We start from the raw sequence: 24,572 nt of genomic DNA on the forward strand, positions 1-24,572 counted from the left end.
AGCTGATTTCCCGCCACCTCAGTGCTCACGCGCAGGTGTCACTCTGGAGGACAGAGATCCGAACTCAATGTGGATAACGAGAACGCATTCAAAATACAAGGTGTAAACACAAAGGTAAGATCAGAATACTTATTATCCGGATAACTTATCTGGATACAGATCGCATTTTAATACCAGGTGTAAATGGGGTGATAGTAGCCTACAAGTAGGAGCTCTCAGAAAATTCCCATCTCACAAGCTGTAATATACGAGCACTACGAGGACGCAAATGCCTTTTACAAGTTTAAAAACCTCATAATTATGGAAATTAAAACATGGCGTGAATGCATATTAGAACCATCAGCGTCCCAATGTGTAGTGAGTCAGGGTCCTTAGCAGTGGCCAAATTCGTGTACACGTATTCACGACTTATGAAGCTAAGGAGCTGATTGAGACGCACCCAAAGAGAACCTTGAATCAATAAAACTTGATTCTGGCCACAACTGAGTGGCACCAGTGGAGTGAGATCATGAGGGGTGTGACATGGGTTCTCTAAGGCTGTTTGAAGGCTGGATCATGCTGGATCATAAATGTATATGAAACAGACTAATTCATAAACCAATACTACATTAAAAAAAAAAATAAAGCAATACAATCTAGTGGCTTTGGTCAAATATAAAGTACATGTCTTATGTTTGTACACAGCTAGTGATAACAAAATGAACAGTGAAACTGGCAGGTCTGTTTAAGCAGGCCAATGAAGGTCTCGTAAGCTGAAGAGATCACATTGAGCAGTTTGTAACTTGATGAAAAATACATCTGACCTGACCAGCATCTGAAATTTTACCCCTGGCGCTTCCAGGGTCAGTAACTCCAGAACCTCCCATTCAAAAGCAACGGGATGAGAGTGTAAACAAAAAAGACAAGGAAATCTATTGCAACACTAATAAAAGAAACATTATTTCAACAATGTATGATGGGACTGTAGGATGAGTTAAATGAAATGTCAGGTTCGATGTGTGACTAAATCTGGCTCATAATGGGCTTCTGGGTAAAATAGGGATGCAAGTTAATCAATGTCCAACTGTTGGAGAGAACCGCAGACGCATTCCACTTCTCAAAATAAATAATATTGTGTTCATTGTCTTTGCATCCTCACTCAACGGTCCGGAGCAATAAAGCATAAGACAGAGATCAATGAGGGATCATTTTCCTCTTGTCTTCCTTCATTGCTCATCATTGCTTGGTTTTGTCTATATATATATTGATTTTGCATACTCTCCCTGCTGCCTCTTTTATTAAGGATGACTGCACAATGGATCATTCACCCTGTACTTTGGAAGAAATGATTGAAAACGATGTCAAAGATACCAGAGGATGCACACTTGAGTGTTTTGACTATTTGAAATCATACATATATATATATATATATATATATATATATATATATATATATATATATATATATATATATATACACATTTAAAACAGTCATTTTAATCCTCAGAAGTATTTGTTTATCTTTAATCTATATATGTAGCCTATCTGAGCATTTATTACTCCAGTACAGTATTCCAAGGGGTGTTTTAAAGGTTTTATCTATCTTCCTTTCGGTCTCTTTCTGTCACTTTTGCTACTGACCTATGGAGATTCAGGAGTTCGTGTCTTCATTCATTAATTGCCCTGAAGTTATTTGAGACCCACCCTTTGTTTTACGATGGCAAGGACTCCCAAGAGACTGACAAACATACAGTAAACGTAGGCCGAAGCAGTCATGCTGCCAGCATAGAAGTGTGAAGTGAGAGCTTTTAGAAAGGTGTGAATGATTGTTTGACTTGAACCGTGGTATAGAGATATTGACGTGACTCTGAAAACTACACTCTTCCCTGTGGATTAACACATTTCAGTGCATTAAAACAGCTGTAATGACAACTTAAGAATACAAAAAACACTCTCTCATACTCAAAAGTAGTAGTTAAATGTGCTGCACATGCCAGAATTGACAGTGCAAAAACTGATCAAAACTAAAATCATGATCCGAGCTCTTGGAAAATGTTTTACTGTAAAATGGATAGTCCAGCCAAAAATGAATCAAATCATGTAATTTCAAATCCGGAATTCCTGTCTGAATACATGACAGTGAAGAGGGGTTGATGTTATAAAACCTAATATTAGTAAAGTTTCTTAGCAGAAGTTCATAGGACTTACAGAGTTAGACCGAGTTACATGAAGGTAAATAAACAGTGACACAACTTTAATTTCTGGATGATTTGTCCCTTTAAAACCACAGTAGGTTCAATTCTGTAGGTATCGATTCTGAATGACACTGTGACTTCTCTAAGTCTAAATCATTTCAGTTTGAATTACAATTACTAGACTTTAGATCTTTATTCTTCATCCAGCAAACCCAAACCAGGCTTTCCATTTTTCTTCATTACCTCTAAGCCTTCTCATAAAAACAGTGTACATCTGGAGATGAATTAAAATTATATATCCAGCAGCTTAACCAGTGGAAAAGTGCTTTTCCCTCAAGAGTGCACAAATTCTCTTACATAAGGCAACATTGGCATGTTTTTGAAGCAGGGCACAATTCTTCACTGCCTGTTTATTGAAACGGTCTGAGCTTAGCCTGAATCAGTAAGATTAGTATTGATCCTTGCGAGGCAGAGTGGCAGTTAACTAAGAGTGGTCTGACTTGCCTCAAGACTAACTGCACTTTTGTTATCGGTGGACAAATCTCAAGAGCAACTCACAGACAATGTGTTTCATCTAAGCCTAATTAATGATTGTGTGCTTCATTTACAGGGCTTTGCATAAGCAAGCTCTTCTTTAATTACACCAGACGATCAATGCAGGGATGAGAAGAGGCCTGACGAGAAAAGCACCTGCTAACGATTGGCATGTTGTGCCGCTCGCTCGTATTCTTTAGACTATTTTTTTTGTCAATTATTGTTATATGAATATTATTGCTATAGATACAGGATACAGTGGCCACGTGAATGTCATTGCATACTGTGGCCAAAAGTGAAGATTTTGTAAGCATTTTGCATAATTGTGCTTGAAGTCAATTGTTTTATTTGTGATAATGCAATGAAAATTATGTAATACTTGATTTGATTATCTATATCCAATGTAATCACATACATAGATAGATGTGAAAATCTGGCTTAAAGGGATAGTTCACCCAAAAATGAAAATTCTATCATCATTTACATCTCTTCCTTCTGCTGAACACAAAAGATGATTTTTTGAAGAATGTCAGTAACCAAACATTGATGGACCCCATTGACTTCCATAGTATATTTTTGCCTGCTATGGAAGTCAATTGGGGCTCATCAACAGTTTGCTTACCCATATTCTTCAAAATATCTTATTTTGTGTTTAGCAGAAGAAAGACATTTATATTTAATTAATTTTTCAATAATTTTATATTTTCTGAATTTTCATTTTTGGGTGACCTATCCCTTTAAGTGTCTAAATACCTTTTGGATCACTGTTTATGCATTTTGATCTGATCCATCCCGTAGATGACAAGCCAAGCCAGCCCATTGCAGCAGTCTGAATAAAGTATAAAATGCATAAGAATCATAAAAGCCCGGAATTTTTTAATTTGCACAATATCATATTTAACAGTGCCTGAAAGGTGATGAACTTCTAATATAGTTTTCATTGCCCTAATATCTGTTTCACTGCCAAATGCTAGAAAATTGGTTTGAACTTTTCACATTGAAACAGGAGGTGAATATGTAGACACACAATAAGGTCATTCACTTCTGGTCTATTTCCAAAGCAACAGTAAAGCCATTTTTTGCGATTACAGAAATTTAATCTCTGAATAAATATGTTTTGGCCATTTCATTAGAGTTGGTCTTATGGGGAAATTAGGAGTGTCTAAGAAGGCCTGCAAACGGCGTGCTTGCTGTACAAAATCACCATGTTCTCCTCTAATGGAATTTCACTGTATTAAATGAACTCATTTCCCACTGCAGTCGGTGAACGCAGAGGAGCAGCATACATGCCCACTGGATTTATTGTTCTTTGGTCATGCACACTTCTTTCCACTCTCTTTGGTCTTTTTTTATCCTTTCTCTTCATTTTTCCCTGCCTTCCATGAACTATATCCAGACGTTGTGCCTGAGAGGATGTAACTGTAGCCCTGCTTATCATATACATATGAACAAATAATGCAAAAGATATAGAAAGGTTTGTTTGTACGAACAGTGCTCAGGGTCTGGTAATTCTGAACCCCATGATTAAATAATATATACAGGGTTGGTTTCGATATTTGATTGTAACTTTATACCACCACTGCGTCCGAAATCAAATGCATCCCTACTATATATGTGGAAACAGTACGCCAAAAGAGTAGTATGACTGAATGCATGGTATTAGAAAAACAGTAGGAGAAAAGTCCCCGGATGACCTACTACTTCCGGCGAGATTCTGAAGTGCGCATTCGATGGACTCTTGGATGGACACAATCCCATGAGGCCAAGGGAGGGTATTTATGAATGGAGATGAAGGGACACAACTGACGCTGTTAGGTCACGTGACAGTAACAACATGGCGGATGTAGTAAGTCCGAATTACATTCATACTACCTACATTGATACTATATAGAACATACTTTTTTTAACGGTTGCAAAGTAAGTTCAAATTCAAATGTAGTACCTACTCAGTATACGATTTTGGACGCACTGCACGTCTGTTTAAATAAATAAATACAGATTTAGCTTTACAGATTCGAGGTGGGTGATGAACCGGTAGACATGATTAACCAGTAGAAATTTGTCAACCGGTAGAGATTTTGGACTATCGTCTCTATCGCGGTTACGCTGACATGATGTAGCCTACCTGTGCTGCGCGTTCACAAAATCATATCGCTTTCATGTGTTTTTAAGCCTTGTGGTTTAAAAACAAATGGTTTTAAATCCTTCACTTGCATGCAATAAGCAGCAAAATAGGACTCATTTCGGCATATGTGCGCGCTGTCTAAGGCGGTGTCTGAGCGCTGTGAGAGACGCGCACATGAGTCTTGAATCGAGTTGTTTTTGTGGCCTTATTGGGCTTGAACGGTCAAATACACACGCGTCAAAATGCCCGTTTTTGCGAGTATCCTTGTAAACACAGTTGTTTATGTCTTAAATGAATGTAAACAGTTGAGAAAGAAAGCATGTGTATCAGTAGGCTATATTAGATAAGTGTATTCGGTCTTAAAGTGACAACAGCCTAATAAATCTGCTGCTGTCAGTCATTTAATTTGAATCTCATTCCTCTTGACTGAATCTAGTCAAGAATCTGAATCTGTGTATGAATGAACAACTTTATTGTCTTGGTCAAATTAAAGTTATAATATAATAATAATAATAATGATAATAATACATTTTAGGCTATACATTAGTGCTGTCAATTTGATTAATCACATCTAATGTAAAAGTTTGTGTGTGTGTGTGTATATACATATATATACACACACACACACATATATTATATATTTGCAAACTTTTATAGATGTCATTAATCATGATTTATTGATTTGACAGCAGTAGTCACATACATACATATATATAAACATTCCTAATAACATACACTATAGAAATATGTGGAGACGGATTGGAAGAGTGACGCCTGCAAAGTGAGGTAAGCAGTGTTTTTTTTACCTGGAGGATTGTGACTGGCAGGATTACATGAATATCTTGCTCCCAGAGTTTCCTTGGGAACCCCATATAAAGATATCAGACATCTGAAACATTCAGAGGGACTATGGATCCCCTCGGGTAACACACACTCACCAACCTCACCTGATGGAATAATAGTTTGCGATGAGAAAAGTTAAGGCTGCATAAGAGCAAATGAAGATAATCCCAGGGGAAAATTATTCTTTGAGAGAGCAGTAATCTCCATCTCAAATGCTGAGTTTTACCATGCGGACAGCCAGAAGAAAAGTGGCTCCATCCAAGCCTGCACTGCAATCCAGAATCTATAATATTGCACTAAAGAAGAAAAAAAATGTAAAATGTAAAAAAAATGTAATGTGATTTTCCATTAGCAGATTAAAATGTCTTTAATGGCTGCCATTCCTCTTAAATCTATAGCCACGCTTAAACCACTGTGCCTCAGCCCAACCTAAAAATGTCAGGAATACCAGCCATGCAAGTGTGCTTTCCTTTTCCTATGACTCAGATGGTTTAAAAGTGATTTTCACCAGTTAACTACACCCTCATTGAGACAGAAAATGTCTCTTTCCAAATTGTTGGATGAACTGAGAAGAAAAAAAAATGTAAAGTTACAAAGTGTACATGGAGGCTTTCTCATAAATGTATTTATATCGATGCTACACAATGGCTTTAACTCCTGAAAATACAAGCAAAGGCTGCCGAATATGGATGATCAGATATGGATGTCCCATTTCAGGTTGGCCCTGATCCATCCTCTAATCCATAACAGGATTTAAGCATGTTAACAGCAATGCAGGGATACAAACATCTGAGGATGTAGGAGCAGTACAGGGTCAGTCTGGCTTAAGAGCAAGATCAAGGTCAAAATGTTTTTTTCTTCTTCTTTGTAATAAAAGATTTGTAATTACGGTCACAAAAACATACGCAATTGTGGTCAAAAGTTTACATACACCTTGCAGATTCTGAAAAATCACTGAAAGGGTTCAAATTTGCAAAAGATGCCGGACAACAAGTAATTTGCATGACCTAGAGGATTTTTCAAAAGGACAGACAGACACAGATCATCCAACAACAGTTTTAAGAATCAAGCATATGTCAACTTTTGAACAGGATCATTTCTTATAAATCAAGCTATTATTTTGTCTTGTGGACTATATGTAAAGATCTGTTATATTAGAAATCTTATTCAGGACATGATCCTTTTTTATGATCCTTCTTATTTTGCCAATTAAATCATTTTGCAGATTGTGCAAGGTGTATGTAAACTTTTGACTGTAAACTGTAAAAAAAATAATTTTGGTTAATGCCATCATGGTAGCATTCAAAATCCATGGTACTTTAGTACAATGCCCAAAAAATCATTTTAATAAATGTTTTTGAAAGTGTAAACTTGAATGCACAATATCAGTGACTCCACAACTACATAAAACGGGTACTCAAGGTGGACACACTTTTATGCTGGCTGGGAGGAAATCTCCATATTTGCAGTAGATAAAAGCAACATCAGGTACAATTGGTGTATGTGTAATACAACTTCATTCATCCGTAGGGAAGTAAATAGATTACATTCTACAATGTGGGGCAATTGATTGTGACATTTAATTTACTTCCTATGCCTTATTTCTTCTCCCCACTAAACCCCAGCAACAAATCCGCGGATAATATAATAACTTGACACATGACATCAGACCACCACATTCTTTTTTTCACACGTTTTATTTGTATTTCAAAAAATAAATAAAAAAAATGTGCACATGATGATGATGAAGCCTCACTGACCAAAAAAAAAAAAAAAAGAGCCATGTATTGTCCATATGGTTTATGCACTTTTTTTTCATTTCTATTTTGGTATTAGTAATTTAATTTTTAGAAATTACGCTGTTTTATTTATCCATATAGTGATATACTAAATGCCAGTGTTTGCTTGTTACAGTGTACATTTGCAAACCTTACTGAATGTAAACCAAAAGGACACACCTGAAGCTGAACTTCTACTTCTCCGGTCACCTTACAGCAATGCTGGGCGTCTTTTTGTACCCACTGGAGGCTTCAGACCCATTACCAGAGTGATTACATTTGGCAGCTCCAGCCTCAGCTTTTTGATCAAGATGGATGGATTTTTTATTCTGGGCAGACACAAGCTTAACGTTGGCTCTGGGTTTGCCTATAGAGGTCGAGTCTAATTAAGAGATGGAAAGAAAGTGATAAGGAAAAAGCAGCCATTGTCCATTTCTGACTCAGCAGAGAGAGATTTTCCAATTCTGACTCAGGAGAAGGAAAGCATAAGCAGAGGAGGAGGATGGATTGAGACAACAGTTGTACATCATTGCAGTTTAGAAACAAAAGATGATAGCTGCTTAACTCTTCAGAAAATGTGTTCATTTTGTCAACGAAACTACAGGTGAAAATGTTTATAATGATAACAAAGAGGACCTTAAAGACACACACACACACAAACAAACAACATATCAGATATAAAAAGATTAAACAACAGAGATTGTAAAGATCTAATAATAAGGTGACAGAATATGTAATAGAGCACTTACGTAATTTGAGTGCACCCCATCCGCAGAAATGAATAATTACAAGTTTTCACGGTTCCTAGTTGCAGTTTGTGCCTGACAGGATTAACTGTGGACACAGTAAATGACACATTATTGTGGATGGTGAAGCTAGGATTCAGCAATTTGGTTTTTAGCTGTGCAGCTTGAGCAGAGCGTGCTGTAGAAGAGACGTGTTGAGCAGATAACTGCGTCCATCATCCCATGCTTGGCAGACAGAATCTGCTCTCTATAGCCTGAGGGCATTAGTATGGCGGGGTTTGGACTCCCCGGCTGCTGCCTCCAGGCTGTGGGAAGTAAGCTGTGTATCTCTGTTTCTTGTTGGGCCTCCAATGGGGTCTAACCTAAAAAAAGCTAACCTGGAAGGGAAGTGCAGGGTGTAATTGAACCAAAACATGCCCTCTGGATAGAGAAATGACTGGCTGTGATTTATTCTTTAACATCTCATCCAGGTCTAGCTTACAATATTAATGCATTTATAAGCTCTTGATTGTACTCGACACACTCAGAAAAGACACTTAATATGCCTGGGGTATCAGCCACCAAGACATTAGCAGCAGATCCTTCGAGTCCTGTAGGTTGAGTCCAGAAAATCCCACAGATTCTCAATTGGATTGAGATCTGGGGAATTTAAAGGCCAGAACAACACCTTGAACTTTTCATCGTGTTCTTCAAACCATTCTTGAACAATGTGTGCAGTGTGCATTATCCTGGTGAATGATGCCACTTCCACCAGGGAACACCCTTGTCATGAAGTGTCAGGGTGTACCTGTCTGCAACAAGGTTTAGGGTTACACATGTCAAATTTACGTCCACATGAATGGCTGGACCCAGGGTTTTACAGCAGAACATTGCTCAGAGCATCACACTCCCATATATATATATATATATATATATATATATATATATATATATATATATATATATACATACATACATTATATAGTAGCTCTTCAAAAAAAAAACTAATTTACTCATGTCGTTCCAAACCATGTGACTGGTAGAACACATAAAAGACTGTTTTTAAGACTACCTATAATGCTCCACTAAATATTTCATTCACCTTTCCACATATTCAGACTTTAGATTATTGTCAATGTCATACCTTTCACATAGCAGGTTTTAAATATGGCAAAGTGGATTTTTTTGGTAAATAGGAACTTAAATTTCAGGGTATTCCTCAAATAAGCCCATCGCTTGAGTTCAGAAGATCTAGACTAGAATTAGAAAAACAAAAAAACAATTTTTTCATTTCTTGAAATAAAACATTAACTGAATACATGAACTGAAATAAAATACTATTTAAAAAACTAAACCATTTATCATTTCATTTTGTCATTTAAAAAAAAAAGACATCTGTAAAATTAAGATACAAATTTAATATAAAATCGAATTCAGAAAATATACAAATAATATTGAATTCAAAATATCCACAGAATATATAATAGTATATCAATGATACTACACACTGATTAGAATATAGCAAACAAGTCATGTGGATTATTTTTATGATACTTTTTTTTTGGTTCTTTTGGAGCTTGACAGTCCCTGGTCACCATATGCTTTTCTTTGTAAAGAAATGATAATCGTGAACGTAAATCAAAATTTCACTTATTGTGTTCCATGGAAAAATGAAGTCATATGGTTTTGGAACACCATTTTATTTTAATTCACTGATTAATTAATTTAATGTGAATGAAGTTTACCACAGTAAAAAAAAAAAAAAAAAAGAAGAAGGAAATCTGCTGAGCACAAAAAATCAAGCAATAAAACACTCCCATTTCTTGATCCAGCACAAAAAACAAACCACAATTTTATTGCTTACTAAAATAAATAAAAAATTGTGTTATACCACAACTGTTACATTAAAATGTTTGAGATGATTTTGGCAACCAAATGGGAAAAGGAAATCTGAAGGAATGTAAAATAAAGGATTCCATAAAATTCTGCGGAGACGCGACGTGGACACGTCGATGTCACAAGTCTGAGGTATTGCATAATCCAAACTAACTTACACTACTGTGAAAAACATCATTTAGATACTATGAAGAAAAATAATCATGCACGGAGTATTTGCTCTAACACATACTGCACTGATCACATGACTGGTTAATCATGTGATCAGTGGCTTTTCAGTGACCTTTTTTTTTTTTAAATGGTTAAAAACCGATGATTTTACTTTCATTTGTTTCCTTTAACTTCCAGCATTCATTAAAAACGGTCCATGATAAACCCATAATGCACTTGGCAGAGTGCGGAGTTCAATGCAGAGGGCGTTATGGCCTGGTTCAAGCCTCTCAGTTTGGGTACGGCAGGCAGCTGAAGAGGTAGCAGACCCATCTGACCAGCGTGGAGCTGCGGAGCCACAACACCAGTTCATACAGGTCTATCTGGCACAGTGACCAACACTCAGACAGCGAGATCCGCAGCCGCCTGCTCCGAGACTTGGTTTTATTCCTCTTGTGCCTAATAGAGAGGCACAGAGACACAACAAAAGACAGAAGAGTGAGGTGAAGAACCTGAAGAGGAAAGGTGAGGAATTTACTTGTTTGAATAACGTTGGATGTAAATGATTCAGACTGCGTTTGCTCAGGCTTCATGGTATAAGTGAGGGACTTTAGACAGACCACACTAAGTCATGTAATATTAACAGTGAGAGAGAGAGAGAGAGAGAGAGAGAGAGAGAGAGAGAGAGAGAGAGAGAGAGAGAGAGAGAGAGAGAGAGAGAGAGAGAGAGAGAGAGAGAGAGAGAGAGAGAGAGAGAGAGAGAGAGAGAGAGAGAGAGAGAGAGAGAGAGAGTGTCAAGACCGTAGTCAGTGGGGTATCCTTGGGGTGAAAACAATGACTACTCCGATCTCCTAAATGCATATTGTCACAGCGAACAGCTTTCAACTGACAAACACATATTTAGTATGTGTTTTGTGGCCATTTCAGAAACTTTAGTTTTTTTTTTTCAATAACCATGCATAAACAATATTTCCTCAAAAATACAAACATGTACATACATGTTGCTCACATATCATGGTAGCCCTGTTTGTGCTAAATAGAGTGTAATTTACACCTTTGCCATTAATATGTTTATAAGCAACTGAAAAAAGCACAAATGTCAGGGCATGTCACAACATCTCAAGGACCCCAAAAACCCCTTAGACCCCAGAGGGTTAAGTGAAATCGCATTCATTTTCTTACACGTTCCCGATGAGGAGAGTGAGAAATGAAATAAGGTTGACGGTGAAATTCACTCTAATTTCGTGAGCTTTCAAACTCTACAAAGCTTTTTGGGGTGGACAAGTTTGACATTTCAGACCATAGCTGCTGTGTCAGACTGGAGATGTCACACTGTTCTCCATCTGACAGGAGAGCACCGACAGCATGAGCAGAATACAGGCTGAAGATGAAAAGCAGGGACTGATGGGAACCCAGGAGTCAGTCACCAATTGTCACTCGTCCTACTTTGCCAACAGTAACTTGATGCATGCTCGGCACACAGGTCCATAGGATTTTGCCAGACCTGCCAATTGATGAACTGAACTAAGAAAACATAAAGGCCAAAACATTTCATAGAAGTAGATTTTGCATAATTAAAGGAGCATTGCGGAAGTTCTGAAATGTCTAACCGCTACTGACACCAGTGGCCGTTAGAGAAACTGCAGCCAGTTTCATGCTCGTTCTCGGTGCGCACACTCGCACGCTCGTTGGCCGCACTGTGCTGGAGGATGATCGCTTCTTTCCGTCCGCAGAGTCCGTTTGAAAAACTACTGCTAGCTATTGCCGCTGCTTACTAATGGCTGCCGTCCGGATGTAAGCCCAAGTAGACGAGAACGCGCATGACGTCACATTTTGTGAATTTTCGCGCCAATTCGGACCGACTCCTCCAAACACAATTGAGTCTACAGGCTGATAGAGGGAACCGTGGTGGACAGTCAAGGTGTCATTCTTTCTATTACATTATGGTTGGCTCATGAGTGTACAAATGAAAACTCTATCTTAAAGATTTTTTAAAGTAAAAACCTACACATAGCCCCTTTAAACAAAAAATAGTATTCATTTTTTAAAAATGTATACATTTTTTTTTCATGATTTTGAAAGTCTATTAACTCACCCAGGTTGAACTATTTGATCAAAAATACAGAAGAAACAGTAATATCGTGAATTATTACAATTGAAAATAGCTGTTTTCTACAGTATATTAACATTTTAAAACTAAAACATGATAGGTTTTTTGTGCTAATTCATGCCAGAAACATAGGGTACAAGCAACATATGCTACAATCTAGAAATTAATGCTAGAAGCAGGCAAACATGCTAAAACATGCTAGCAATGTGTTAAATCATGCTAGCAATATGCCAATTCATTCTAGAAACATGCTAACAACAATCTAATACGTAAAGAAAATATCTATCTATCTATCTATCTATCTATCTATCTATTGAACTGAAGTGTAACAACTACAGTTCATTTTGCATCCTGGGCGTAGATATTTACAGTTACAGTTAATATTACATAACTTGCTGGCTCTTAAATCACCTATAATGAATATTTCAGAGACATAGTGGATGTAGTCACAGCTGAGCGGGAGCTGAATTATTAACCCAGCTCAGCGAGAGGCCTTTCAGTCTGTCCCTGCAAGCAGACAGAGAGCGACAGAAAGAGTGAACTCAGCATGCACTCCCAGTCCTCCTTGTTTTTCATTACACCTTGCATATGCAGCCAATCAGACAAAACTGTGTCCGAAACCTGAAAACTACTACCTTCACAAGAAGCAGAAGCATTAAGGCACGCATCAAACCCTGAACATACATCCTAACATCCTGTTCATCTGCTAGATCTTCAACTTTGTGCTTTGTAACTTTGCAGACCTTTTTCATGCTCAAATAGCAACATTACACACTTAAGAAAGTTGAAAATGTAAAAAAAGTTTTTAAAAAATGTATACTTTTGTGTTTAAACAGAGAAAAAAGAAAGCCTTAAAGGTTTGAGGGTGAGTAAATGATGACAGAATTTCAATTTTTGGATGAACTATTCATACAGCTTGTACTATGAAAACCTAACTCAGTGTAATAGATGATACTGCAAACATTTCTGCAGACATCAAACTAAATTAGTTGTGTGCTGGTCCGGTTTCTTCTCTAGGTCTGTCTTTCTCTTTCTGCTGTGTCTGTGAGCACAGCAATTGGTAATGGATTTTAGATTCTGCATTCTGCACTTTGCTGCTATTTGGTTTTAATAAAAAGGCGGTGAGGCAGACAACATTGAGTTTCATGTCTGGGTGCTTTTTTCTTTCTGTATCGCGCCGAAATCCTTTACGAGCAGACGTGAGCGTCTCTCTGCTGACAACCGTCAGGATTCCTCCAAATCCGAATGATTTTCTCCTCCAATCATCATGTTCTTCATTAGAATGGTGAGAATAAATCAATATGATCACTGCTCACTGCTGTGGAAAGTACAATACAGTACAATATAGTGGCATTCATTCACCCACTTGCATTTCAGGGTGGGGGAGGCTGGACTGAGTGGCTGCTAAGTCGTGTGCATGCGTGTGTGTGTGTGTGTGTGTGTGTGTGTGTGTGTGTGTGTGTGTGTGTGTGTGTGTGTGTGTGTGAAAGAGCATTTAAATGCTTTGTGAGGTCCCACAGAGTCCGTTTAAGTGAACGAGAGCTCCTGCGGTGCGTGGGATAGTGTCTGTGGGTTACTGGTGTGAGAGAGATGACAATGTCTTTGAGCACCGAGATGACATCAGGGACTTGAGCTCCAGAGCAGACACACAGATATGAGCCAATGAGAGCCCACTGAACAGAGAGAATGAGGCGTTTAACAGCAGACAGATTCCTAATGTGTGGGATCAGGTTTTGTTCAGGTGCTGAAACTCTTACCATGTGACTATTCAAGAAATGCTGCAGTACAAATGGACAAAGAAGCCTCTTATGCTCACCGAGGCTGAATTTATTTGATCAAAAATATGGTAAAAACAGTAATATTGTGAAATATTTTTACAATTTAAAAACTTTTTTCTATTTTAAAATATTTTAAAATGTAATTTATTCCTGTGATGTCAAAGCTGAATTTTCAGCATCATTACTCCAGTCTTCAGTCTTATTATTATAAATGTTGAAAGCAATTGTGCTGCTTTTTTTGCAATTTTTTCAGGATTCTTTGATGAATAGAAAGTTTTAAAAAATGTGTAGTAATGTAAATGTCTTTACTGTCACTTTTGACCAGTTTCATGCATCCTCGCTGAATAAAAGCATTTATTAAAAAATATAACTTTCCCAAACCTTTGAATGGAGATTTATACACAGGCTTTAACATACATATTAAACCTGTGTATAAAAATTGTGTATGAGAAATGAAAAATAAACCACTTTGCTGTGGCTTTTACCTGGCAATGGCACGGGTACAGCAGCGGGACATATTGATAAAGGAGCTGGAACTGGCCCTGGTCTGCAGGATGGTCTCGATGCCTCTCAGCAGGTCGTTGGTTTTCAGAAGCAGCAGCATCTGTCGAGGAACCCTGTTCAGCAGCTCACTGATCTGAGGGAGATACAGCGCTGCATTTGTTCGGATCTCTACATCCTGAGAAGTAAAACAAAGCCGGGCCATCAGAAGATTTCACTATAGTAAGAGATATATTCATTTATAAGTGATACATGTTGAAAAGAGTGGACAGTGGATTCTTCAAAAAATTGCCTTTTGTGTTCCATAGAAGGGGGTTTGTTATTAGATTTAAATAAATAATGACAGAAATGAATAAGCTACTTTTAAGTGGACTACATAAGAGATGATCTCTTGACTTAAGGGCACACCCCCCTAAATAAGTGATTAAAATGTTCACTATTAGGGGGCAGAGTGCAGGGAAGTGTGCGTGTGTGTGTGTAAGAGAGAGAGAGAGAGAGAGAGAGAGAGAGAGAGAGAGAGAGAGAGAGAGAGAGAGAGAGAGAGAGAGAGAGAGAGAGAGAGAGAGAGAGGGGGCAGGGTGCAGGGAAATGGAGTAGCTTATTTCACAGACAACTGAGAAACTAAGTGCTTGAAACTGCAACTGTGAAGATTAGCTATTTTGGCTCAGTCACTTCGGCAACATCAGCCCCCTGAGTTGATACTCCCGGCAAATTTTTATTAGTAATCAGGCATGAAGACGTCCCTTGCTCCCCCTGCCCGACTGAAAAAATACGATTCTGGAAGATGTCAACAGCAGCCAAATGTAAGTTCACACTGTAAGCAGATTTTTGACCTGTGCAGTCTCTGACTAATCACTATCCTGAACTTTACCTTATTGATTACAATTAATTATTTGCTTACTCTTCTTTTCTATTTACTCATTTTCATTTATTTTGAAATCCTTATTCTTATCCTTATCCTTTTAGTTTGATTGGACATGCAGTCTTTGACATTAACAACAAAATATATAGGAAGCTTTTGATAAGCCTATTAATTCCTTAAAAAAATATCATATGTATTAGCATCTCCTGATTTTGTTGTTGTTAATGTTTCCACAAAAATGTGAAGCAACTGTTTTCAGCATTGCTAATAATAATAATTGTTTCTTGAGCAGCAAATCATCATATTATAATGATTTCTGAAGGATCATGTGACACTGAAGGCTGGAGTAATGATGCTGAAAATTAGGCTTTCCCATCAGAGGCATAAATTACATTTTAAAAGATATTATAATAGAAAACGGTTATTATAATAATATTTCACAATATGCTGTTTCAATCTAAATCAAATAATGTCAGCCTTGGTGAGTAATAGAGACTTATAAAAATATTTAAAAAATCTATATCTATAAGGACATAAATGAGAGAAAATGAACAACAAACAACAACTAAACATGGACACTAACAGTAAAGACAAAAACACTGTTAGTTATGAAAATCTGTGGACTCTAGTTCATCAGCTGAGGTTTGACAAGAGTGGCAATTTGCATCAACAGCTAATAATTCCACTGACCAGCAGACCAAGTTATTAAAATCACTATTTACAATCGCAAACCTCGATTAAAGTTTTAATTAAAATCAATTAGTCCATTAGAATTACACGTCAATAAGTCCCTGCAAAAGCATAAGCCTGTAGTTTTACAAAGTTATTGTAGGAGAGCACAAGAGCTGTACAACTGTGCATTTTGATAAGATTTACCCACTATGTTTAGTGCGAGAATACTTTTTGTGAGCAAAAAACAAACAAAAATAACTTCATTCTCTTTCATGTCAGTCTCTGACGCTGGTAATGTTGTAAACACAGTGCGGTGCTTCCAGGTTATATGTCAGAACGACAGCTCATTATCAGCCGGATCCTGCGTCATCACACGCAGGAGTCGTGGCGCTCACATGAACAGCGCCAGAGACTGACCAGCCCGATCTCACGGCAATTCGTACGAATTTTACGAGGTGGCTAATTCGTATGAATTCATACGACCTCACTCGTACGAATTAGTAAGATTTTTGCTAAATCGTATATAATTTACGAGTTGCCCAATTCGTATGAATTTGTACGAATGACCTACCCCTGACCCCGTCCCTAAACCTACCCATCACGTGGGTTCAGACAAATCGTACAAATTCGTACGAGTGAGGTCGTACGAATTCATACAAATTAGCCACTTTTTAATCACTCGTACAAATTTGTACGAATTGGTCGTGAGATAGCGTTGGACTGACACGGAAGAGAAGATATTGTAGAATGAAGTCGTTATTTTTGCTTGTTTTTTGCTCACAAAAAGGATTCTCGTCGCCTTATAACATTAAGATTGAACCACAGACTTTAACGATGCCTTTACCACCTTTCTGGGCCTTGAAAGTGGTAATAACAGTGCAGTCTATGGGAGGACAGAAAGCTTTCGGATTTCATCAAAAATATCTTATTTTGTATTCCAAAGATGAATGACATGAGGGAGAGTAATTAATGACATCATTTTCATTTTTGGGTGAACTAACCCTTTAAGGCCAACTCACTCTGCACCGACAGACGCCAACTAGTGGCAACACACCCATTCGTCAGGTTTTGCTGAATCAGTGTGTTACCCTTGTCGGTGTCTGCTGGTGTTAGTCGTGCTTGATTTCGCCGATTAAACATGTTGAATCAGCATTTGACTGTAAAACTGTCAGCGTTATTCAGAGTCTGCCAGTGCAGTGTGAATCAGCCGTTACTTGCCATTTCTTTGCAACTATTTGTGAAATTTACTAGCAATTTCTGATATAAAATTGTTTTACACCTTTTTTTGTTTCAGTGTACTATATTATTTGAATTAGCAGTCCAGTGGTCAAATATCTGTACTAGTCACCAAATGGTTGCAGGTTGAAAACCCACAAGATGAGCTCTTGAGTAAGGCACAAAACCTTGGGTTGTTCCGGATAATGTTCTTTTGAAACATGTTTAAAGTCTCTATGACCCAAAATGATAAGGTTACACCACATATGCCCTGCGATAGCACTGAAGTACTTTCTGCTTTCGGCTCTGTAGGGCTGTGGTGTGAAGAACAGGCAAAGTGGATGTGACAGCAGGTACGTTCTGATGAACATTCAGACACCCTGTGTCCTGTCCTCAAATAACCCAACTTTACATGGTGTCCACATACTCTCAAAAGATTCATAAGAAGAGACCAACTATCAGAGTGCCAAACTGTTGATGAAATCTTTCAATGCTCACAATTAGATCATAATGTCACGATATAATAATACTATATTGTATTAAGGCCCCTGATGGTATGGACATGGTTTCCATGGTTGGCATCAACCTGGTTGTGTCTGGCTCTATTTTACCCCGGGGCTAATCTATTCTGAGAGGGCCAGGAGCCAAGATACATGTCTGGGGCCTGCAGAGACCCATGAAGACCCTCAGCAGCCCAGGGCCCACAACAAGCTGCTGCCACAGCCAGGACAGGTGTAGAGCAGTCTCAATGCCAAACACTTGTCTCTGGAATAAAAGAGGCAGTGACCATACAATATATGTACCAGCAAGATGAGAAAACAGACCCATAAGAATATAATGGGGAAAAAAACAAAAAAACACAACACATACAATCTACTCAAGTCATTCCAAACCATGAGTACAGTGAACACATGACCGCCCACATTTATATATAGATTCTGAGACTATACGGATGGAAAAAAGAATGAAAATTCCATTGTCAATTGAGGTCATTTCAATAATTAATACATATTTAAAAATCCTTGCAAAATTTGTATTCACGCTTTGTTTCCCTCTTAGAGACAATGTAAAAGAAATCCAATAATTGGCTAACTATATTAAAGATACTAAAACATATTGTGATGACGTATTTTATACATTTATTCTTACAAAAAACTCTTTAACTAATCACTGTCATATGAACAACCATTACAATGCTTCAAATCTGATAGGTCTTAAGTGCAACATAACTGTAAATTGTAAGCGCTGGTTTTAGTCCCGCAGAAATAATTGACTCATTATTAATAAGCAAATGCTAATTGCTAATTAACATTGAGTAATTTTTTCAAAAATCTGACTAATTATAATATATTTTATGGTGTTTCATCTGCATTGAATGCATGTGTGAGAACCATTTATGAAATGAAAATTTTTCCTCAGTTCCCAGGTGTGTTTGCATTATTTAGCAACTTCTGCTACAGTGATAAACAACAGCGATGAAATAAAAAAATTGAAAAAAGATAATTGTCTTTGCAGAATCTTGCAATTCTGACATTTTTTCCTTGCAATTGCAAGTTTAAAACTTTCAATTTTAACTTTTTTTCCCCTTAAAAATCCATGTTTATATTTCACAAATCTGAACAAATTTTTCATATTTCTGAGGTTATAACTCGCAATTCTGACTTTTCTCAGACTTGTAAATATAAACTCAGAATTTTAAAACAGAAAGGTCTTAATTGTGAGATACAAACTCGCAACTGTGAGGAAAAAAAAAAAGTCAGAATTGTAAGACAAAAAGTTACAATTACTTTTTCTTTAATTAATATTTTCATGGTGGTTTCCATAGAATTTAGCCTCTTTTAGAAAAATAGCTTGACAGAGTTGTTTATATTAAGTCACATGGTTGAATCTTTGGATTAAGTTCAGTCTAGATAGGTCAAGCCTCAGCCATTGGTCACAACATCTGAAAGGATTTTCTTCACCCATAGGCAATCATCTAAAGTAAGCAGCAAAGCAGGTCAGGGTGTGAAAATCCCAAACACATTCTACGTCATAAAAGAGAAAGTCAATGCAAAGACAATTTCCCAAAAGAGAGTTCCCAGAAATCACTTCAGTTTCTTGGCAGGATAAAAAGCCTGGTCATTCAGTGCACTCCAGCAGCAACAGTATTTTAATAACTGATTGCTGTGCCATGACTTGAGCTTGAAAAACATGTGCAAGCTCCATTTTCCTGTCCATTTATCTGCTAATCCTTAATATATATAAAACAAACAATCTGTAAAAAATAAAAATAAAAATGAGGGCTGTCGCTTTAACACGTTAATGCCCCACCCCAGACCTACATAGCTCATCTTAGATTTCATAAAGTTGATTGATGATGAAAATGAAGCAGGGCAACAACTCACTGTAGCTTATAGAATGCAGTTAGAATGCCCCTAAAATTCAAGATATCAGAGCAAAAATGTATTGTCTCATATTTATTACATGATTATAGTTAAGCAATATCACCCGAGTAACGAGCGCAATATCACACAATTGCTGTTTTTGTCCCGAATAGCACGAGTGTAAATGTGATATTGATTTTATATAACAGTTTAATAAATAAGAAGTTAAAGGCCCACTAAAGTGCCTTGGAACACGCAGCTTTGTATGATTCGTTTCTGACTGAATCCGATCAAATCAAATCGAATCAATGAATGACGTCATTTTTTTTTGGAGCAGAGCAAAAAGTTCAATGATGGCCTGGAAAACAATTTTTTTTTAAATTCCCGGATATTTCCAGGGTTTTTTCTCTGTTGTGTGAGGGGTCGCAATAATATTTGCATTTCAAAAATGAGTCGCACAAAACCCCCCCCCCAAAAAAACATTGTTGTAGAGGGGATTCTTCAGGCCTTTCAATTTTTGGACTTTATTAGTTTAATTTACTTGAAGAGAAACTGTGTCGTGCAGCGCATTATCATTCTCCGTTATATGCTATTTTTTACGTTCCTGATGATGCATTCTGCTGTTAGCAGCAGGGCCCCATCTCTCTGCTTTCACCTCCTGCCTTTGAAGTTAGTCTGCACTTCAAAGTTCAACTACAAGGCATCTCTCCACTTTAAAGACGAGGGGTAATCATGAGGTAAGTCACCCCGCTGCTCCGTTCATGCGCCATTGTCCCCTGATGACTCTTGGGTGGATGTGGCGCACTGCATAAAAAGGGTCAATCGCTCTGTGTGGACGTGATTTGGACAAAATCAGAGACAGACTACCGTGTCGTGCTACCAGCTCAGACAGCTGGAGACAGAGACAGTCCTGATTATCCATGGCTCTCTCTATCTCTGCCTGCTCAGAACAGCAGAGGTTGAGAATATGGTCATGTCCTGGCGGCCCTCCCTCTGGGGATCGTGGTGAACAGCCAGAGACGGCCCAGGACTGCGCATAACTAACCGGCCAACGGAGTCACTACCCATCAAATCAGTCAGCATGCAGGAGCATGTAGATTGATAGTCCGTTCCTCAGTCGAATACTTAATGAAGAAACATTCTCAGCTTGCCCTAGGAGGAAATGAGGACGCTAAAATAACAATGCGACAGTCCTTCTGCATATTCACGAGCGCTTCAAATACACATTCCATTTCATCCCCGTGAGGAGTCAAAATCACTACATAAAAGGATTAACCGCTTAGTGCTCTCAGCTCTGCAGCTTTCTGTATCAAGGCACTGAGGAAATGGGTCAATCTGATCAAGCGAACGGAGGTCCGTTGGGGAAACAACCTTCCGATCTGAGTAAAGACCTACAGTTCCATTCAAAAGTTCGGAAACATTATTATTCTTTATGTTTTTGAAAGAAGTATGTTATGCTAATCAAGCCTGCATTTATTTAATCAAATATACAGAAAAAAAAAACAATCATATAAAATAAAATAGAATTTATTCCTGTGATGCAAAGCTGGATTTTCATCAGCCATTATTCCAGTCTTCAGTGTCACACAGCAGGGTGGGAGAGCGAGGGAGGGTTGGGATACTGAATTGTCATGTGTATTCATGTTCACATTATGGCTTGTTTATTAATTAATAATAATAATAATTAAAAAGAAACACCCTTTGTTTTAATTGGTGATAATATTATACGAGCAAGAATGTATTTTTTCTGACTATCCACCTAATTGGAAATGTGACACTGATTTTACACTGATACTTGTTCAGTTCAACAAACAAAAAGATAATATTAAGTGACGTACATTTTAAATACAGTATTTTCAATATTGTTTTCTCTATTTTGCAATGAAATTATAGTTCCACAGCAGAACTGTTGTGAGTCTCCAAGCAACACACTGCAGCGTTTTGTTAGTGAACGAATCAGCTTTGAATCAATCGGGAGAGTCAATGATTCAATGACTCATTCATAAATACAAACATTTGCTTCATTACTAGATGCATGAATGACTCGATGGCTCCCTCATTAAGACAGCGACTTGCCGCCAAATACTGCCGGTTTTAGTTAGATTTGACCATCATTTCATATTTCTCTGTTGGACTTTTTCCTTTAAAACATTATCTCATAACATTTTTTATGCCATTGCAATTGCATTCATGCCAGCTCATAGCAGCAATGCGTAAATACAGGCAGCTTGTACCATGGAAGTGCAAAGATGGCCTTTATTGATCATTTCATTTGATTGAAATTTTTTGTTTAGTTTAGTAATTTATTGATTTATCAAATTAATAATTATTAATGGGATTTAAAGAATTTGAAATAAAACATGAGACATATATTTCATTGGGTTAGAAAAACTATAAGACAATACACCTGAGACCTTTCAAGTGTTAATACTAAGAAAAGCACTACGGAAAATGTCTAGGTTATGATTTGATTTTACTGTGACTACCCGACTGCACAGATGCAAAGCCAAACTGTATCTACTGTAAAGGGGGAATTAAAATGTCGTCTTTACTCACTCATTCTCTGAGAAAGTACTCAAGTACGGTGCTTTAAATGCATGTTTATCAGAGCTGCAGCTGTTAATAACATCAACTGGGTTAGTAGTAGTCAAGATTTATGGGACTGTGTGCACGATGGGAGGTTAGGACAGTAACTATTAAATTCTTTACACATCAGAATTGATATAACTGCTTAACAAGCTCACTGGACGGAGAACTATTTAGAGCTCTGATAGTAAGCCACACCAGGACAACCCAAATTTCCACAGCTGTCCACCAAATAAAAAGGCCAGAGCCACACAGAGGACAGCTTAAATTCTTTCTTTCAGCTGAGTGTGTGCCCCTGTCACAAAGCCTGAGGCTCAGCATTGGATACTGAAGGAATCTTCAAAAATAGAGGCCCATACTAAAACAAGCAGACTCAAGTTTTCTGTTTTCTTTTTTTTTTCTCTGTCTTTCTCTTATGGCCAGTTAGGTGAAACTATGTAGGGATACAGACTTTCAAAACTGACCCTGCAGTTTACATACTATATCTCTGCTCTTCTATGATGGACAGGGACAAACAGCTGACCACAGGGGGGATGGACATGCTAGCGGTTTGTATGGCAAATAGGCCCGAACAGTCTCCCCCCCAACTATATGCAGCTCCGGGGCAGACATTATGAAACATGGGGCTGATCAGCGAGGACAGCGCTATGAACAGCCCAAAAAAAGCTCTCCCCTGGGACAAACACAAAAGCAATTACACAGGAGGGAGGATATTCTTCCTGCCTCCCAATTCATTATTCACATATAGGCCTTTCAGGGCTCTACGCTAACTGAGCAGATTTAGCAGGGGGTAATAAGAGGATGCTCTTGCCAATGGGAGTTTAACTGAGTAAAAAAGAAAAAGACAGTTAAATAAAAATAAAATAAATTCTATACTAAAAGGCAGAGCCATTTAGTATACATACATACACATAACTGAAATGTACATACACACACAGTCATTTTTAGTGCAAAAAAACAACAACACTACATTTTATGCCTTAGTGGGTTTTAAAATATAGAATATGTTTTTTAAATATAGTAAAAAAAAAAAATTCTCTCTCTATATATATAGATTTTAGTAAGAATCTATCTATCCATCCATCCATCTGATTTTTCTTCACCTTTGATAAAAAATATTGAATTAATGAATAAATTGCATTTCTTAAAAAATCTAATGAACACGACTATTTATTAAGAATTTTAACAAGTCTTTTGACTGATAGTGTATGCATTTTAAACACGTGACCTTCCAAATTTCAGAACTCTATGATGTCCTGAGCTTCAGTCACACACTACAACCGGCAGACTTCAAGGATACCACATTGTTTCACATTATAAAAAAGCACTTATCTGCTTTCAAGAACTGAAAAGTCAGTTAGACAAAACAATCCATTTTAAGATGAAACGTGTCACAAAAGACTCATACAGTATGAACAATGCAGTGCTTTAAGAACTCTCATTTAAGCACTCATATCATTTCTGAGAAGTTTAAAGGTCAAAGCTATTATATTCAATTCCATGTTCTCCGCAACATCTGAGAGGGTCATCTTTGTCAGACACATTTTCCATCACTCATCCCTCATTCTGCATAATGGCTATAAAAAAAGTAATAAGAATACAATTCCTTTCTTGAATATACAAAAATGTATAATACATAAATGTATTATTATTATAATAATTATATTATATTAATAATAATAAAAATACTAATAATAGTAACCTTCATAATACACATCAAAAATCCAAATTTGTCATAACAATAAACTACCATTAGACTGATTCAGACAGGCAAGCAGTGTAATGCCAGGCAGACATGGTAAACGGGTATAGTGCACTCACATTCACTGCCCTAGATGCCCTCTGGGTCTTTGTTTTCACTTAGCATTCTCTGGTTCAAAGCTCAGTAGTTACTTTTCCATTTTAGCATAAACCCAATTTCAGATAACAGACCAAAAGCTAACAAAAAACAAACAAAAAACCCCCCCCAAAAAACCCATTGATTATAAGACTGAGGAGAAACCTCTGGAGACAGTTTGCAGAGAAGGCCTCTCTTCATCTGCCGGAGGAGATCAGTTCAATGGAGATTTTCTTTGTTTCACCTTACTAGGTAAAACCATCCGACCACATTCATGCAATAAACTTCATGTTTACATACAGAAAAATGCTTCACTTATCACCGAACCTTTCTATAAAAAAGTCTACCTTTATGGGCCTTGAAAGTTGCAATGACGTTGCTGGTTCAGAAACCTCTCGCAGTTCATCTAAACAAAATATCTTA

General features: G+C 37.4%; 1 protein-coding gene across 2 annotated transcripts in view; it reads right to left on the minus strand.

Annotated features, from left to right (window-relative positions):
* Positions 1 to 9,860: 9,860 nt before the first annotated feature.
* The window catches only part of adck1 (aarF domain containing kinase 1), a 140,106-nt gene continuing 125,394 nt past the window's right edge, over positions 9,861 to 24,572 (minus strand). For both annotated transcript variants that reach the window (XM_077239251.1, XM_077239253.1), the window contains 2 exons: positions 14,599 to 14,792; positions 9,861 to 10,684 (listed from right to left, as the gene is read on the minus strand). In XM_077239251.1, coding sequence (XP_077095366.1) covers positions 10,516 to 10,684; positions 14,599 to 14,792 — 363 coding nt within the window. In that variant the 3' untranslated portion in view covers positions 9,861 to 10,515. The remainder of the gene's footprint in view (positions 10,685 to 14,598; positions 14,793 to 24,572) is intronic.

This window comes from Siphateles boraxobius, unplaced genomic scaffold, assembly GCF_051911475.1.
Source record: "Siphateles boraxobius isolate OS27281-9 unplaced genomic scaffold, OSU_SipBor_1 22, whole genome shotgun sequence".
NCBI classification, from domain to species: domain Eukaryota; kingdom Metazoa; phylum Chordata; class Actinopteri; order Cypriniformes; family Leuciscidae; genus Siphateles; species Siphateles boraxobius.